Source organism: Terrapene carolina, unplaced genomic scaffold (genome assembly GCF_002925995.2).
Source record: "Terrapene carolina triunguis isolate 2854851 unplaced genomic scaffold, T_m_triunguis-2.0 Scaffold62, whole genome shotgun sequence".
NCBI classification, from domain to species: domain Eukaryota; kingdom Metazoa; phylum Chordata; order Testudines; family Emydidae; genus Terrapene; species Terrapene triunguis.
In genome coordinates, this window is record NW_020664413.1 from 53,022,485 (window position 1) to 53,040,012 (window position 17,528).

A 17,528-nucleotide genomic window follows, 5' to 3' on the forward strand; every position below is an offset into this window, starting at 1 on the left:
ATATTACCTCACCCACCTTGTGTCAGTACTATGCACTATGTTCTTCAGACAAACTGTATTGGCATCTCTAAAAGTTACCATATCATATCTCAGTAGTGGTCAAAAGAATGATGCCTGCCACCAACTGAATCATAAGTGTAATCAAGAATTCTGTATGGACCCAAATATTTTTTCAGACAATGGAATAGTTTACTAAATACCTTTTCTTTAAGGTTTCACAGGTGTAGTGCTCAACTCTGCCTTTAATGTGCATAGGGAACTGTTGTGCCTATTGACCATATTTTGAAAACAAATCTAATTGTAAAATTTAAGCAGGAAATACTTCTAGAATATCAGTTAAGATATCTTTATTTAGTAATTTCTTTCAAATCAAGGGACTAGTCATATTAACAAGGACTATTCATATAGGTAAAGTTGGCAGACTCAAACCCATGGTTTGTGAAAAAATGGTCTTACAATTATGAGACTGTTAAATATATTCTAACAAGTCATTTAAATTAGTCCATTGCAATTAGTTGACAATATTAAAGAAAACAAGAAAGCTCCTCAAGAGGAGATATGTCCCTCATTATCCAACATTGCCACAACTTTGTTATTATAATTGCACTATGCTAGTCAATTTTTTTTTATACTTACACAGTTAGTAAATTCTAACCCATACAATTTTGTTTGTTTGTTTGCTTTATGCTAAACTACGGGATTAGATTCTGGCTTTCTGTTTGATTGAATTTGTCAATATTTTTGTACCAGTATTCGGCTCTGAAATAGTCCATCTCATACTCACCTTAGCAGCAGAAACACATAATGGAGAATATATTCAGTTAGAAAAACTAATATTTATAATATATTTAGTTTACAAAATTTCCAGATTATGTTAAGTAACAGGATTTATCAAACCAGTTCTTTTCATTTTGGGGATTGGTTTATCAGAAGGATATTTTTATTCCACAGTTTACCATATAATAATGGTTCATTTATGGCAATAAAATGTTGTCAGTCATGCTGTGGGCACTTCTGCATCTGTGCAGCCAGATAAAAAATGGTCAATGACCCAAGAAACTCTCTCCAAACTGCTAAATATTTAAGAAACAAAACACAAAACATGTTTTTTATAAACATCTTCAGGGCATTGTAAAGGTTGAGGTATTTACTCAAGAAGGAAAAGATTTTGGAGTAGCACAAGCTTCAGGGTATCTTACTAAGATTTTAAAATAATTTTAAAATATTTTAAAGATCCATTTTAATTATAGTGACACATCCTTACACTAAAATAATTTAGTAATTATCTTTTTTTGGAAAATCATTTCTCATTAGAGAATAAAAATGACAAAACAAATGTAAAAATCTTCCAGATTCACGAACTGCTGATATACAGACATTTTCCAGACGCTCCTGGATATCACTCCTTGCTGTATTATAAAATAACAAGTGTGTCTTCAGTTAGTCAACTGGGAATATTCTAAATGCAGTTTAATAATACCAGTATCAGAGGGGTAGCTGTGTTAGTCTGTATCCAAAAAAACAACGAGGCGTCTTGTGGCACCTTAAAGACTAACAGATTTACTTGGGCATAAGCTTTCGTAGGTAAAAAACCCACTTCTTCAGATGCATGGAGTGGTGCCACTGGACTCCTCGTTGTTTTAACAATACTAGTGTCCACAATCACAGCTTTCTGTCCAAGTTATGAAACTAAGGTGGAGCTCAGCTAATAATTATGCTTTAAAAGTGTCACATGAGCAATAAAAAATGTCAGGATGTGCATTTCTGGGTAATTTTATCACACTTCAAATAATGTTTCAAATAGGAGTGAACAAGCACTTTCTGAAAAACTAATAAGCAGCCCGAATCCATCACACATTCCCTGCTGAATCCAACCCAAATCTTAAAGATTTTGATCACCTGATAAACTCCAGCTGCCAAATCTACTCTTAATCTAAATTCTAATACCTGCCCTTTCGTTCCCCAAAAGAATAATATGGCTAAGTCCCAGTCTGCGCAGTTCATAAATTACTCGTATATCCTCCCAATTTTAGAGGAATCAAGAGAAGTGTACAGAAGAGCTTCTTACCTGGTAGTTTTTATTTCTTAAACTGGGGTCATTTTTTGCATTCATATACACCTCTACCCTGATATAACGCTCTCCTCGGGAGCCAAAAAATCTTAAAGCGTTATAGGTGAAACCACGTTATATCGAACTTGCTTTGATCTGCTGGAGTGCGCAGCCCTGCCCCCCCAGAGCACTGCTTTACCATGTTATATCTGAATTTGTGTTATGTCGGGTCACGTTATATCAGGGTAGAGATGTACATAATCTGTTACTGTCTTGCAATCTTAAACTTTTTGTTATATTAACATTTTTTAAAATTTCATTTCAACTTTGAAAAGGGAAAAATGCATTTATACAAACACAAGAAAACTCACATGATGATGTTAACAAGAGTACTTCTAAAATTTTCACGATCTTTTTTTGGATGATAGCTGCTCCGCGCTTTAGAAGTTGATGTTCCAGCAACTGGTTCATTAACCGCAGAGTCCTGTATCTTGCGTCTCTTATTCCTCTCCTCCAAATATTCTCCTTGCATGAAATATATATATGCAAGTTACATACTAAGAGCCCAAACATGCAATGTGCTGAGTACCCTCTAAAGTTTTTGAGAGTTCTCAAATCACATTTATTTCAATGAAAGTTCAGATTTCTCAGCATCCTTCAGGATCACACCCTACATCCTTTGCAGCAAAATTAATGAAACAAAACTAATACCTGCTTGTACTGTATAAACTGTTAAAGAATATTTCTATAAAATCTATTCCTAGATCTGTAAAGTTACTATTTTAAAATATTTCTTAATTTTATTTCCTGTGAATGGGTCCAAGTATTCTTGACCTGTGGCTTTTTTTTTTTTAATCATGGATACAGAATCCCATTTCTGTTAACTGCTAAAGTAAATCTATATTCTAACTATATTTCTTTTGTAGTTTTGGGGTGAAATTCTGGCTCCACTGATTTCAACTGAAGTTTTGCCACTGATCTCATTGGGGCCCAAATACCATCCATTGACTGTATGCAACATTTCACTGACTACTGTACTGATTTTTACATTTAAAAAAAAAATCAAACAACACAATTCTGTACCACTGAAGTCACTAACAGTTCTTCCATTGCCTTCAATAAAAGTAAGACTGGTTCCATAATTTACTAATATGAAAAGTAGGAGAAATTAAGTTAAATTATTTTGTACAACACAAAAAAATCAATTTTTAAAACAAATATTCTGGTTCAAAGGATACTTGATAAGAAAAAACAGTATGAAGAATTACAAGGATTTCTAATATTCAGATATACTAAAAATTAATCTGACTTTTTGGAAACTTACATTATTGTATAAACTCTTTTTATGCTAGATCTCAACACAATCTTTTAAGTGAAGTATATTAAAATATGCAAATATTGTAAGGATTCTCTTTGCTGTTTGACTAGTTTTATGGCAAACATTCCATTTCCTGAACTAATGGCTTTTCGGTAATGTACAATCATATGCTAGCAGCTGGAACTATTTATTTTCTGATAAAGAAAATGTTAAATGAACAATGTACTAAACAGGCAAATCACTTTTCCAGACCTAAAATACTAATAAAATAATAAACAATATTTTGCACTTCTACAGCATTCTTCATCCAAGGTGATTATGGCACTTTACAAACATTAATGAATTTACCTGCACCATGTTTGTAAGATAGGTAAGTATCATTGTACCCATTTTACAAAGGAAAAAAATGAGGCACATAAAGATTGTGACTTGCCTGGGATCATATAGGAAGACTGCGGCAATCTGGGAATAAAATTCTATTCTCCTAACTCTATAATCTTGCATTAACTCAATTTTACACTATTTTTTTCATTAACTACGGAGTGGTAATCTTACCAGGTGAAAGCTCATTTTTGACAATAAACTGATCTGGCTCATCATCTTTCTGTTCTTTTCTCAGATGAAATGAAGGAGAAGCTTGCTGCCACTGTGGCTTAGAGCTTACCTGAAATAAATATTTTATTCTTTAGCTTTATAAAATAACAATAGCAAGAGACAGCTACATGTCTTTGACACACACTTAAAAACACAATAAATTACAAAAGAAAACAGCAGCCCCATAACATAGAATAATAGTAACAAAGCAACACAAAAATAAACCAAATTCCCTATTTTTCTCTAAAAACAGGAGATAATCATTCAGAAACCCAGAATAAAATATTATGTTTATGCCTATTATAAATTATTACTAATTTTTGGAATAAGTTAACAGTACAGTATATACCCACTACAAAGACAGACCCCAGACATTTATGAAGATGAGATCGATATGGAAAATAAAGCAAAAGCTAAGAAAACAGGGAAAAAAGTGGTTTAATAGAATCTTTTTCCGGTGGAGTATGGTAGATATCAACAGTTTCTCCCAGGTGAAATCTACAATCAATTTATGTAACTGCTGCTCCCAAAAAATACTATTTGGGATCCAGGGTACCTATCCCCTTCAATGTTTTTGTTTTGTTGCTTTTTTAACACAAACAAAAGGCTTCCCTTCCTAGTTCTTGCCCATTTTGGGGGTCCTAACTCCATGGCAAGATAACATAATGTACAATATTCAGCCATTAGTAGCTTAGCAAATCTCACACTGCTTACAAGAATCCAGTACTACCTTTCTTAAGTGTAACTTATTTAAACAGCTCCTTCAGCCTAGAATTTTTTTTATTATTATTCCCAGACCAAAGTCCCTGGAAATATGTTTGTAAAGGAAATGGCTTCTCAGCCTTAACTACACTGACCCCACAATTACTCAAAAGCATTGCCCTTATCTTTTCAAGGGGCAGCAATATTCAAGAATTAAGAAACCTTATTAGTGACTGTTTACACTGCAACTGGGAGGTTTGATTCCCAGTGCAGATAGACAGATATGCTAGCTCACCTTGAGTTAGCACAATAAAAATAGCATTGTGAACATTGCAGTATGGGCAGTGGTTCAGGCTAGCCGCCCAAGCTTGGACCCAGGGAGTGAGGCGGGCTTGGACTCAGGCGGGTAGCCCAAGCCACTGCCTGTGCTGCAATGGTCACACTGCTATTTTTAGCATGCTAGCTTGAGTGAGCTAGTACAAATCAGTCTACCCATGCTGGGAATCACATCTCCTAGATAGCGTAAACATACTGTGACAGAGTACTGATAGCCAATAGCTAATTCCCCACAAGCCCTGATGGAAGGGTAGAAGACGTAATTACCTAATCAGACTGTCGGCTGATGAACTAAGGGGTTAATTATCCCATAAGCTGAGAAGGTAGTTAAAAAGCACAAGAAGGAAGTGAAAGGGGAGAAAGAAATCTTCCTAGCCAGAGTCCCTTTTTTTTCCCTGGACAAAAGGCTGAGGATTGAAGGATGCTCCAGGTAGAAGATACAGAATGAATTATATTCCAATTTTTCTATAACATTTATTTTATAGCTTTCATCTGTAGCTTTTATTCTTTTCAATATTTTCTGCTCGTCTAAGTTAACTAGTTTAATTGTTTTCCTAATATTTCTTGTACATATATGTAAAGCCTTGTTGTTTCCAATGTATACATTGCAATGAGGTCCAGTTTTCTCTGTGGGATCTCCCATGCTTTGCTGCATGTTTGAAAATAAAAAGTTGTTAAAACAAAAAATTACAAAAATATTACCTGAGCCAACTGTGGCAAAAATTTTACAGTCGTCTTCAATAATTTTCCTTTCCCAGTTGGTCTGGGCTACAAAAAAGAACAAAAAGAAAATAAATTATATAAATATTTAAACTAGTAAAACTAAACTTCTAAGCATGCTAAAACTTATGATTTATACTATAATTTTGTTTTCTGTCCAATAATTTTCACAAATATACTCACTTCATTTCCCCTATTCTCTGTAGATGATGGTTTCTAAAGATATGACTACTCTGTGGCTGGGAGCATACATACAGCTGGGAGCCTGGGTAGACAGACTAGTGCGAACTCTTCAGTGTGGCTGCAGCGGCTAGGGTTATCACCTGTCTGGGTTTTCCCAGGATTGTCCCTTTTCTGAGGTAGCTGTCCCAGGAAATCTTTCAGGGTGTTCAGTACACACTACTGGCTGTCCCAGGAAATATGTAAGGGTGCTCAGTACATCATGCCAGCTGTGCAGTGTTATGGACTCAGGATCATCCCAGATATTCTGGTTTTTTTGTACCTGAGAGGTGGCAATCCTAGCCGCATGATGGGCAGAGGCTCGGGCTAGTCACATGAGTCAAAGCCCACCTGGATCTGAGCTCAGGTCTCTAGCCAAATTGCCACCCATGGCACAACGTCCACATCGTATATTTTTAGCATGCTAGCACAAGTAGAGCTAGCACAAGTCTGTCTACCTAGAGCTGGGAGGTACACTGCCAGCTGTACTGTAAACATACCCTTAAAGAGTCACTTTGTACCAGCAAGCATTCATAGTAATATTTTGTCAACATATACACAACATAAAAGACAGCATAGGGTTGTTTCTGTTATGTTTATCACAGACTCTCAGAAACATAGAACTGCAAGAGGCCTCAAAACAGAGGTGCTGACTTTCACAGTTCCCGGGGGGTGCTCAACTCCATCTCCACCCCAGGCCTCACCCCCACTCCATCCTTTCCCTCTGCCTCTTCCTGCCTCCATCCTCCCCCAAGCCTCCTGCACGCCACTGAACAGCTGATCGCAGCGGGAGGGAGATGCTGGGAGGGAGGGGGAGGCTCTGATCAGCAGAGCCACCAGCGGGAGGGAGGGGAAGGAGAGGAGTGGGGATGAGGGAGAGGAGCTGATTCGCAGGACTCCTGACGGGTGCTGAGCACCCACTATTTTTTTAGTGCCCACAGAGTCAGCACCTATGCCTTGAAAAGTCATCATGTCAAGCCCCCGGTGCTGTGGAAAGACCAAGTAAACCTAGATCATTCCTCACATGTGTTTTTCCAATCTGTTTTTCAAAACCTCCAATGATGGGGATTCCACAATCTCCCTTCAAAGTCTATTCCAGGGCTTAACTATCCTTGTATGTAGAAAGTTTTTCCTAATATCTAACCTACATCTCCCTTGCTACAGATTAAGCTCATTATTACCTGTCCCACCTTCAGCAGACATGGAGAACAATTGTTCACTGTCCTCTTTATAACAGTCCTTAAGATATTTGAAAACTTATGAAGTGCTTCCTCCCCCCCCAGTCTTCTTTTTTCAGGACTAAACATCCCCAGTTTTTTTAACCTTTCCTCATAGGTCAGGTTTTCTAAATCTTTTATCATTTTTGTTGCTTTCTTCTGGACTCTCTCCAATTTGTCCACCTCTTTCCTAAAGTGTGGTGCCCCGAACTGGATGCAGTACTCCAGATGAGGCCTCACCTCTGCTGAGTTGAGTGGGACAATTAGCTCCCATGTCTTACATACAACACTCCTGTTAATTCACTCCAGGAGTATATTAGCCTTTTCCTCAGCTGCATCACATTGACTCACATTCAATTTGTGATCCACAATAACCCCAGATCCTTTTCAGCAGTACTACCACGTAGCTAGTTATTCTCCATTTTGTAGATGTGCATTTGATTTTTCCTTTCTAAGTAGAAAGTACTATCCTTGTCTTTACTGAATTTCATCTTGTTGAATTCAGATCAATTCGCCAATTTGTCAAGGTCATTTTGAATTCTAATCCTGTCTTCCTAAAACCTGGCAACCCCTCCCAGCTTGGTGTTATCTACAAATCTTATAAGTATACTCACCACTCTATTATCCAAATCATTAATGAAAATATTGAATAGCACTAGACCCAGGACTGATCCAAACAGGACCCCACTATATATTCCCTTTCAGTTTGACAATGAGCCGTTGATAACTACTTTCTGAGTATGGTCATTCAACCAGCTATGCACCCACCTTACAGTAATTTCATTTAGACCACATGTCCCTAGTCTGCTTATGAAATTGCCATGCAGGACTGTGTCAAAAGTCTTACTAAAATCTAGATATATATCACATCTACTGATTCCCCCCCTATCCACTAGGCCAGTAATCCTGTCGAAGAAGGAAATTAGGTTGGTTTGGCATGATTTGTTCTTGACAAATCCATGCTGGCTATTCCTTATAACCATATATTCCTTCAGGGGTTTACCAATTGATTGTTTCATAATTTGTTCCAGTATCTTTCCAGGTATCTGTGACACACTGTGCCCCATTTTCACCCCTTCTTATATGATTATGATATATTGTGTACAAAGTATGCCTTGTGAGGTATCATTTGAAAACGCACATCTGCTGAATATTATTATCCTGCTGAAATGTGTGTAACATCACTGCATATAAAATTGTGAGATGTTACCATGATTGTTAGTGAAATATGTTGTAGTTCTAGGTAACGTTATCAGACCATTTTCTCAAAGGCAAAGGCACACTGGCATGCCAGCTAGGTGCTAAAAGACCATCATCTGCTTAATTGGATATTCACCAGCAGGGGAATTGTAAACAAGAAATTTACAATTCATCTGAAGGACAGTTGGCAGCTCACATATACCATGGAACTGTCTGACCCATGATCCAGCAAAGACTTTTCCAGGACAAAGGGTCAGAATATAAGAAGGGGAGAAAATGCCTTTAGACACCTCTCCTCCCCCATCTCTACTCATGGCAGCAAGATTTCTTGAAAGACAAAGGTGCATCATTGAACTGGGGGAGAGTGGTCCTGGCCTGGAGGTTTTTTCTATCCAGTACAGACTGTTGGAAGCTTTTGGGTGAGAGAAAACCTTTTTACTTTTAAACGTATTAGCCTTGGTAAAGTTTAGGAATTAGCTTGCATGTTTATCTTTTTATTTCTTTTGTAACCAACTATGATGTTTATTTTATCACTTGAAAATCACTTAACATCTATCTTTCTCTAGTTAATCAATTTGTTTATTGTTTTATCTAAACCAATGTATTTGGATTGAAGTGTTTGGGAAGCCTCCACTTGAGACAACAAGGCTGGTACACATTTATTATACTTTATTGGAATGATGGACTAATTTATGAGCTTCTGCAGTCCAGTGGGCTACTGAACAGTACAAGATGCACATTTCTGGGGGGCGAGGCTGGGACTGAGGGATATGTGCATGTTGCTCTGTATCTATTCATGGATGCCTGGGCATAGAATTTATCTACTCAGCTGGGACTGACTTTGAATGCGAGCTGCTGTGAGCGATCAAAGCCTGGAGAGGTTTGCTGTTCACTAGCAATGCAGTGTAAAAGGCATCCCAGGCTGGAGAGGTAAGGGGACACAGCAGTTCAGGTTTCACCCTAGGGAATGTCATAGTATCAGAGTCAGGCTGACTGGTCTATAATTCCCCAGGTCCTCTTTGTTCCCTTTTTTAAAGATATGTACTGAGTTTGCTCTTCTCCCGTCTTCTGGGACCTCACCCTTTTTCCAGGAGTTCTCAAAGATAAGTGCAACCAGTTCCAAGATTGCTTCAGCTAGTTTAGTTCCTTAAGTATAGCAGGATGAATTTCATCAGGCCTTGCTGACTTGAATACATCTAGCATATCTAAATATTCTTTAACGTGTTCTTTCAGTTTTCTTGATGTCATCAGTTACTAGCTCTCCTTCCTCAAAAAGTATCTACACTTTCCTTCATCGTTCTCTTTCTCCTAATGTATTTAAAGAACCTCTTATTGCCTTTGATGTCCTTACTAGGTGTAACTCATTTTATGCTTTACCCTTTCTGATTTGTTCTTACATGTTTGTGCTATTATTTTGTACTCCTCCTTGGCAATTTGTCCATAGTTCCACATTTTGTAGGATTCTGTTTTGATTTTCCAGTTATTAAAGAGCTTCTGATGGAGTCATACTGGTCTCTTCCTATTCTTCCTTCTGTGATGCTCTGTACCTCAGGGGAACACCTTGCACCCCCATGTTCATCATTATAATATGATTGTGTGGTATCCAATGCAAAGTTTGTCATGTTGGGTGTCTTTGGAAGGCTCATGATGCACTGAGCATTGTTGTTATAGTAATGTTATAGGTTGTAATTTCATGTATATAGTTATGAAGCTGAAAATGTGTCCTCGTGGCTTAAAACAAGCCCAGGCAAAACTCTCCAGGAGAAGAGGGGCAGTTCACACCTCACCAGGGCATGTATGGGACAAACCCAGCCCAGTCTCACAGGAACAAAGGATCTGTTGGACTCTCAAGTGAGTCACCCCCCTTCCCTTGGATAGTTTGGGACTATGGTGAGGTAATGCTCACCTGACTCTGAAGGGGGGGGGGCAAAGCCAAGAGGGAAGAAAGAACAGATAAAAGGAAGAGACGCTTGCCATGCTCTCTCTCTTCCACCTCCATCTACAGACACCACCACCAAGCGACTGAAAAGCTGATCAAAGGGGAGAGCCTGGCTGAAGGGCAACCAGCCAGCCTGTGGTGAGAAGCATCTAAGTTTATAAGGGCACTGAAGGTGTTAAGATCAACTTAGAATGTATTTTGCTTTTGTTTCATTTGACCAAATCTGACCTGTGCTTTGACTTATAATCACTTGAAATCTATCTTTTGTAGTTAATACATTTGTTTATTCTACCTGAAGCAGTGCGTTTGGTTTGAAGCATGTCAGAGACTCCCCTTGGGATAACAAGCCTGGTACATATCAATTTCTTTGTTAAATTAACAAACTCCTATAAGCTTGCAGCGTACAACGGACATAACTGGAAACTGCAAGACAGAGGTTCCTAGGGTTGTGTCTGGGACTGGAGATATTAGCTAGTGTAATTCGGTTGCAAAATCCAAGCAGCGGCTGGCCAAAAGTGCTCAGTCACTTACATGTAGCAGCTTACATGCTAGAGGCTGTGCATGAACATCTCGGGAGTGGGGGATCTTACAGCAGAGCAGGGTAAGGCTGGCTCCCGGAGTCAAGGATTGGAGTGACCTAGCAGATCACCAGTCTGTATAGATATATAAGATTTTGAGCAGATTCCCTCACTGATTTCCCTCTTGTTGCTCCTATGACCCTACTGTTTTTCATCTAAACCTCTGTTAAGATCACCATTTTTATATTTGCCTGTGGGCTTTTGTTACCTCCCCCGTTTGACACCGATTAATCCAATTGTCATCATAAACTAGTGGTCAAAAATTTTCATTCAAAACTTTTTTGATGGAAAATGGTCTTTTTTCTAAACCAAAAACTCTTGCAAAGTACTTTGTTTTTCCCAAATGTTCTGATTTTACATCAGAAAATAAAATGATTATCCCTTTATTGCCCTTTTTCCACTGAATGCAACCCAATTAATGATGTTATATGGAGGTTTTTCCCCTCACTTTTTCTGGTTGGGTTTTTTTTTTTTTTTGTTCTTCAATTTTTCACTCTAAATTTTCCAAACCTGGAGAAGCTTTTAAAAGGACAGAATAGCAAAGGAAAAATTAGAGAGTGAAAAAAACAATTCTTCCACCACAGGACTGGATTTTTCACCCTAGACCAATACAAGTAGCTGATGGTTCACCTATAAGCCCTTGAGATCCACACAGATCTTGCATCTGCACCTCTTCAACACTGCTGTGCAGCCCCCAAGTCTTGTTTCAGCCTTGGGGCAGCAAAGTTTCCATGAGCCATGCTGTCAGCCAGCTCCTCCATCTACAGGAACTTCCATGAAGGAAGTTACCCCTCTGCATTATGAAATCAGCACAAGTTACTGCAGACTCTTCCCCCATAAGTTTTGTGTGGGAAAAGACAGTTACAGTTACCTTTTCTGTAACTGGTGTTCTTCGAGATGTGTTGCTCAAGTCTATTCCACAATGGTGTGCGTGCTCGCCCCGTGTACCTGTGTCAGAAGCTTTTCCCCTAGCAGTACCCGTAGCGGAGTGCCCCTAGCGACCCCTGGAGTGGCGCCTCCATGCTGTGGTATAAGGGGCGCTGTGCGCTCCCCCCACCCTCAGTTCCTTCTTGCCTGACAACTCCAACAGGAAAAGGAGGGTGGAATGTGGAATAGACATAAGCAACACATCTTGAAGAACACCAATTACGGAAAACGTCTTTTCTTCTGCGAGTGATTGCTCATGTGTATTCCACAATAGGTGATTCCTATATATATATAGGAATCTGTTGGAGGTGGGTAGGAGTTCACAAATTCTCAGGACGGATGACAGCCCTGCCGAACCCAGTGTCTTCCCTGGTCTGGGAGACGATCGCATAATGCGAGGTGAACGTGTGAACTGAAGACCATGTGGCAGCCCTGCAAATGTCCTGAATGGGAACATGGGCTAAAAAGGCAACCAACGAGGCTTGCGCCCTAGTCAAGTGTGCCCTCACAATGGATGGCGGAGGGATTTCCGGCAGGTCATAACAGGTACGGATGCACGAGGTGATCCAGTTGGAGACCCGCTGAGTGGAGATCTGCCGACCCCTCATGTGTTCGGCCAAGGCGATGAACAGCTGCGAAGACTTCCTGAATGGCTTAGTCCGCTCTAGGTAAAAAGCCAGAGCCTGTCTCACGTGCAGCGAATGGAGGTGGCGCTCCTCACTGGACACATGGGGCTTGGGGCAGAGGACCAGCAGGAAAATGTCCTGACCCATGTGGTAGGCGGAGACCACCTTCAGGAGGAACGAAGGATGTGGGCAGAGCTGGACCTTATCCTTATGGAACACCGTGTATGGGGTCTCGGACGTCAGGGCCCGCCTAGCCAACATGATCGCTACCAGTAAGGCTACCTTTCACGAGAGGTATGACCAGGAGCACGTAGCTAGCAGCTCAAACGGGGGACCCGTCAGCCGAGCCAGCACCAAGTTCAGGTCCCACTGCAGGACCGGGGGCCTAACATACAGGAAGAGACGATCCAATCCCTTAAGGAATCGGCCAACCATGGCATGGGAGAATACTGTGTGCCCCTGCATCGGCGGGTGGAAGGCCGATATGGCCGCCAAGTGCACCTTGACGGTGAGGGCGCCAGGCCCTGGGCTCTAGGGTGAAGGAGGTAGTCCAAAATGAGCTGGATAGGGGCAGCCACGGGGGAGACGCCCCATTCAGCCACCCATCGGGAAAACCGAGACCACTTTGCCAAATAGGCTCAGCACGTGGAGGGCCGCCTGCTTTCCAAGAGGACACGCTGAACCCTTTCCGAGCACGTCCTTTCCTCCCGGCCTAACGATTGAGCAGCCACGCCGTGAGGTGGAGTGCCGCTAGGTTGGGGTGGAGGAGGCGGCCCTGGTCCTGAGAGAACAGGTCCGGGTGGGACGGTAATGGACGAGGCGGGGTGACCACCAGGCTCGTGAAGGTCCCGTACCAATGCCTCCTGGACCACGCCTGGGCAATCAGGAAGATCTAGGCCCTGCCCGTCTTTTCCAGGACCTTGCCACCAGTGTAAATAATTACACAAAGAGCAAGGTAGTACAGAATATTTTTTTATGTAAAAAGTTAAACTGATAATGCCACCAGAGAAGTGCTGACAGTGCCATGCATGGGCTAAATCCAATATTCAGTTATAGTGAAAAAAATGTATGCCTCACTATTCCTTACCCAGTTTGCTGTGTATATTTGCTATAATAAACCAAATCCCAGAAGTCCCTGAATATGTGGGTATAGTGGAATTATTTTAATATTCATCATCTTTCTATTTAATCTTGATTGTGTGAGATGATCTTTAACAGGTATTTAGGTATATAATTTCACTATGGAGCCACCTGCTAACATTCATAGCTGAAGTTGCAAATCAGCACTCTGTTATATATGCAGCGTTTATACCCTGCATAATTCTGAAAACAAATTTAATCTTAAACTGTTCATGCTCCCTCCCTCATATAAGAATTCCCTATATGCAGCAAACTGTACCAAGCTACCGTCGAACTTGCTTCTGCAGTTTATAATGTAATACATTTTATAATGACTTTAGAGAAAGCTCTGCCCCTTAAAAATGCTGTAAGAACAGCAACCCAGAAACAAAATGTCAGTTTATGTTTACATTTCAAAACTAATTTTAAAATTATATGAACAGCTGCAAGGAGGATTATATCACTTTTGAATACCTCATTTAAAAGAATTCAGAGCACAGACACTGCACTTTCATTTTCCTAGAGGATATCATCCTACAATCAACTTTCCACTAATGAGATTAATATGTTAAAGTCTCCTTCAACAAATATGGTTATAACACCTGCTCTGTTACTCAAACAGTATGCGTGTTTCAGTAAATGTCAGAGAGGAAAAACAAGTCATTTCAAAAAATTTAATCCAGTCTGTTTAGTTAAGCCAAAATATAAAAAATTTCCATCCAGTTCAAAAGAAAACCCCCTGCATATGCTAGATTAGCATAAATATAAGTAACAACTAGGCTGAAACCATACATAAGCAAAATACTGAAGTAAAAGAATGCCCTCCTCTGTTTAAAAGTATGCACAAATTCTGCATATGTTGCTATGATTCTATTATCAGGCTATTTGAAAAACGAACACTCTAGGTCTTATTCTGGCTTGTCTTATATTGAGTTACCAGGTGGAGGGGAAGAGGTTACAATACTCCCTATGGTCCTGATCTTGCAAAGACTTATGCATGTACTTAACTTTTGCACAGTGAGTAGTAGTACTATTGATTTTAGGACTATTTTCTCTGGTAAAATTAAGCCCATGCATAAATCTCTGCAGGATGAGGAGCTATGTGTACAACCCTAAGCCAACCACCTCTTCTCTCTTCCTTAAATCCTTAACACCTTGTTCTTCATAGCTATAACTCCCTTCGCTCTTTTCTACTGGTACCCATTCTCTCCCTATCCTAAACTTATAGGTGTAGGGCACATGTCTTATTCTATTTGTAAAATATCATGCACATTTACTCTGTTTAAAAAAATCTGATGAAACATGGCAACATTTGATTATGCACTGAAATCTCATCACATTTGGGTGTTGTGATATAAATGAGATAGTGCTAGCGACTGTGAAAGTGAAATGAATTATATTAAAGAAATAGAATGAATTAAAGAATGCTGTATGTACCTTTGGCCTGGTCTACACTAACCCCCCCACTTCGGACTAAGGTACGCAAATTCAACGTAGCTGAATTCGAAGTACCTTAGTCCGAAGTTACCGCGGTCCAGACGCGGCAGGAAGGCTCCCCCGTCGATGCTGCGTACTCCGCTCACCGAGCTGGAGTACCAGCGTCGACGGCGAGCACTTCCGGGATCGATCCGGGGCACTTCCGGGATCGATCCGGGATCGATTTATCGCGTCTTAACCAGACACGATAAATCGAACTCAGAAAACCGATTGCTTACATCCGGACCCGGATGTAAGTGAAGACGTACCCTTTAAGTAGAAATGAGAAATGCTGCAAGCCAGGGGGCAGGAAAGCAGACATTAACTGCTTAATGAATTGCCCCACTTAAGGGCAATTGGTGAAGCATTAGCCTTAGATCGATAAGAGTTAATAAGGAAGCAGGATATGCATATTGTGCCCTATGCAAATTTTACAATTTTGCTCTCTCTGTCCCTTTGTTTAGTTCGCACCCTTTTATCTGTATAAATAAGACTGTTTGAATCTTGCATGGGGGCTCACATTATCTAAATGTATTAGCAGAGCGCAGTGCTAATAAGACAGAGTGGTCTGACAAACTATGAGTCCTGAGTCTAACTTTGACACGATACAAGCCTGGCTGAAGTGATATAAAGATAGAGCCGGTGACCAGTATGTATACAGTCATTATGGCAACTGTAGAAGGAGCATGAAGGGAACAAGGTAGCAGTGAGTAAGAGTAACGCCAAGTGGTGATGGCAGTGGGCACAAGAGGTCACCACAATAGTGGTGGTGGGCACATGAGTTCCTGGAGGCTGCAGCAGCAATAACAAGGTCATCATGGTGGCAAAGGGATCACTGAGGTAGGTTATTGCAACAGGAGGGAAATCATTGTGGAGTGGAGGGTGACATCAGTGCAGGGGCCGGGAGGTGAAGTCAGCCCAGAGGCAGGGGGTCCCTGTGGAAGGTAGGGGGACGTGGTGGGGAAATAGCTGTAGCTGGCACAGGAAGGTCAGTGCAGGGGTGTCTCTGGGGGCATTGGGGGAGTGCAACATGGTGGCAGTGAGGGAGCTCAGTGTGGCGCAAGTGGGGGGCAGCAGTCAGTAAAGGCAGGAGGCCAGCGCGGGGCCGGGTGTTGCTTTTGGTGGTCGAGGAGAGCAGTACAGGTCGAGCTGTCAGTGCGGGGCCGGGGGTCGCTCTGGGGGCAGAGGAGAAGTCAGTTGAGTGCGAGGGTCGCTGTAGCGGAGCAGGGGGTCAATGGGGGGGGGAGGGAGGGCGGGCGGGCGGTCAGTGCGGGGCCGGGAGTTGCTGTGGGGGCAGGGGGAGGTCAGTAGGGGCGGCGGTGAGCACAGGGCTGGGGGTCGCTGTAGGGGGCATGGGGCAGAGCGGCGATGGAAGCCGCTGAGCAGGCGTGGGGAGGTCGCCCCCAAGACCCGTCCCCCGCCCTCACCTGCTCGCTGCCCATGTCTGCGGCTCCTCCTGGCTCGGGGGCTCTGCTCACACGCACGCTGCCCCCAGCTCCCCTGGGGCCCAGTCGCCGGCGGGAGGAGGAGGGGCTGTTGTGTAGAAGGAAGCCCCGTTGCTTAGCAGCGGTTCGGGCCCAGGCTCCGCCTCCGCCGCGAGACGCAGAGTGAATCCCAACGGTCCCCGCCGGCAGTGCGCGCGCCTGGTGGGCCCGGAGCTTCGGAACGCCCGCAGGAGGAGGCTGGCGTTGGGCAACAGTCTTAGCACCTAGTGCCGCTAACCCCGCTTTAAGGCTCGTACAACAGCCGGCGTAGGGCGGCCCTAAAGCGCTGGGACAGCGGCTCTGGGTTGGGGATTTCGGTTGGCGTGAGGGGGCGGTTAAATGTATTGAGCGAGACGCTCTTACAGCTGCCCGAACGCTTCCAAACCCCGGCGCTTGTGGAGCTGGGGGATGGCGGAGGGTTTGTTTTCTTCTGAAGAAGCGATAGCCTCTAACTGTGCACTACTGGACTTGCCCCTGAGAATGGCCAGGGGGCCGCCTGGGTCCAGAGGCACCCGCTGCGGGGGCCAGCAGACCGCCACTGCCCCTGCTGGCGGCCCCAGCAACACTGCCGGGGCCGCTCGAGCAGTGGCTGGGGTAGCTGTCCCTGGAGCCAGCTGCTTGGGCGGCCCTGGGGTCAACGACACTAGCCCCTTCAGAAGTCACAGAGGTTGTAGAAAGTCATGGAATGTAGGATGCCTGTGATAAACACGGAGCCCTTGTGATGGCGAAGGAGATTAACTTGGGAGCTTAGGCAGACATTGAAGAGTTCTGTGAAAGCTTGTCAGAAGTTGGTCCAGTAAAAGACACGAGATGGGAACGAAGATGGGTGAAGTAAACAAGTATTGTTATTGTGCCTGATAAAATATCCACCTCCCTAATAGCACACAGTAAACAGTCACCACAACAACAAAGCAAAACTTTCTGCTGTTCTGCAACATTCAAAATATTTTTGTACTGATTTTGAAATGATTCCTAGAAAGTCAAACACATTGACCCATTAATTGCAGACAACACTAAGAGAGG

General features: G+C 42.3%; 1 protein-coding gene across 1 annotated transcript in view; it reads right to left on the bottom strand.

The window, feature by feature from the left end:
• DNAH7 (dynein axonemal heavy chain 7) overlaps positions 1-16,502 on the bottom strand; it is a 234,795-nt gene extending 218,293 nt beyond the window's left edge. Inside the window, exons 1-4 of the mRNA XM_029910522.1 lie at positions 16,449-16,502; positions 5,703-5,768; positions 3,924-4,032; positions 2,422-2,575 (exon numbers count right to left, since the gene is read on the bottom strand). Of these exons, the coding sequence (XP_029766382.1) occupies positions 2,422-2,575; positions 3,924-4,032; positions 5,703-5,768; positions 16,449-16,463 (344 nt within the window). The 5' untranslated portion in view covers positions 16,464-16,502. The remainder of the gene's footprint in view (positions 1-2,421; positions 2,576-3,923; positions 4,033-5,702; positions 5,769-16,448) is intronic.
• Positions 16,503-17,528: the final 1,026 nt, after the last annotated feature.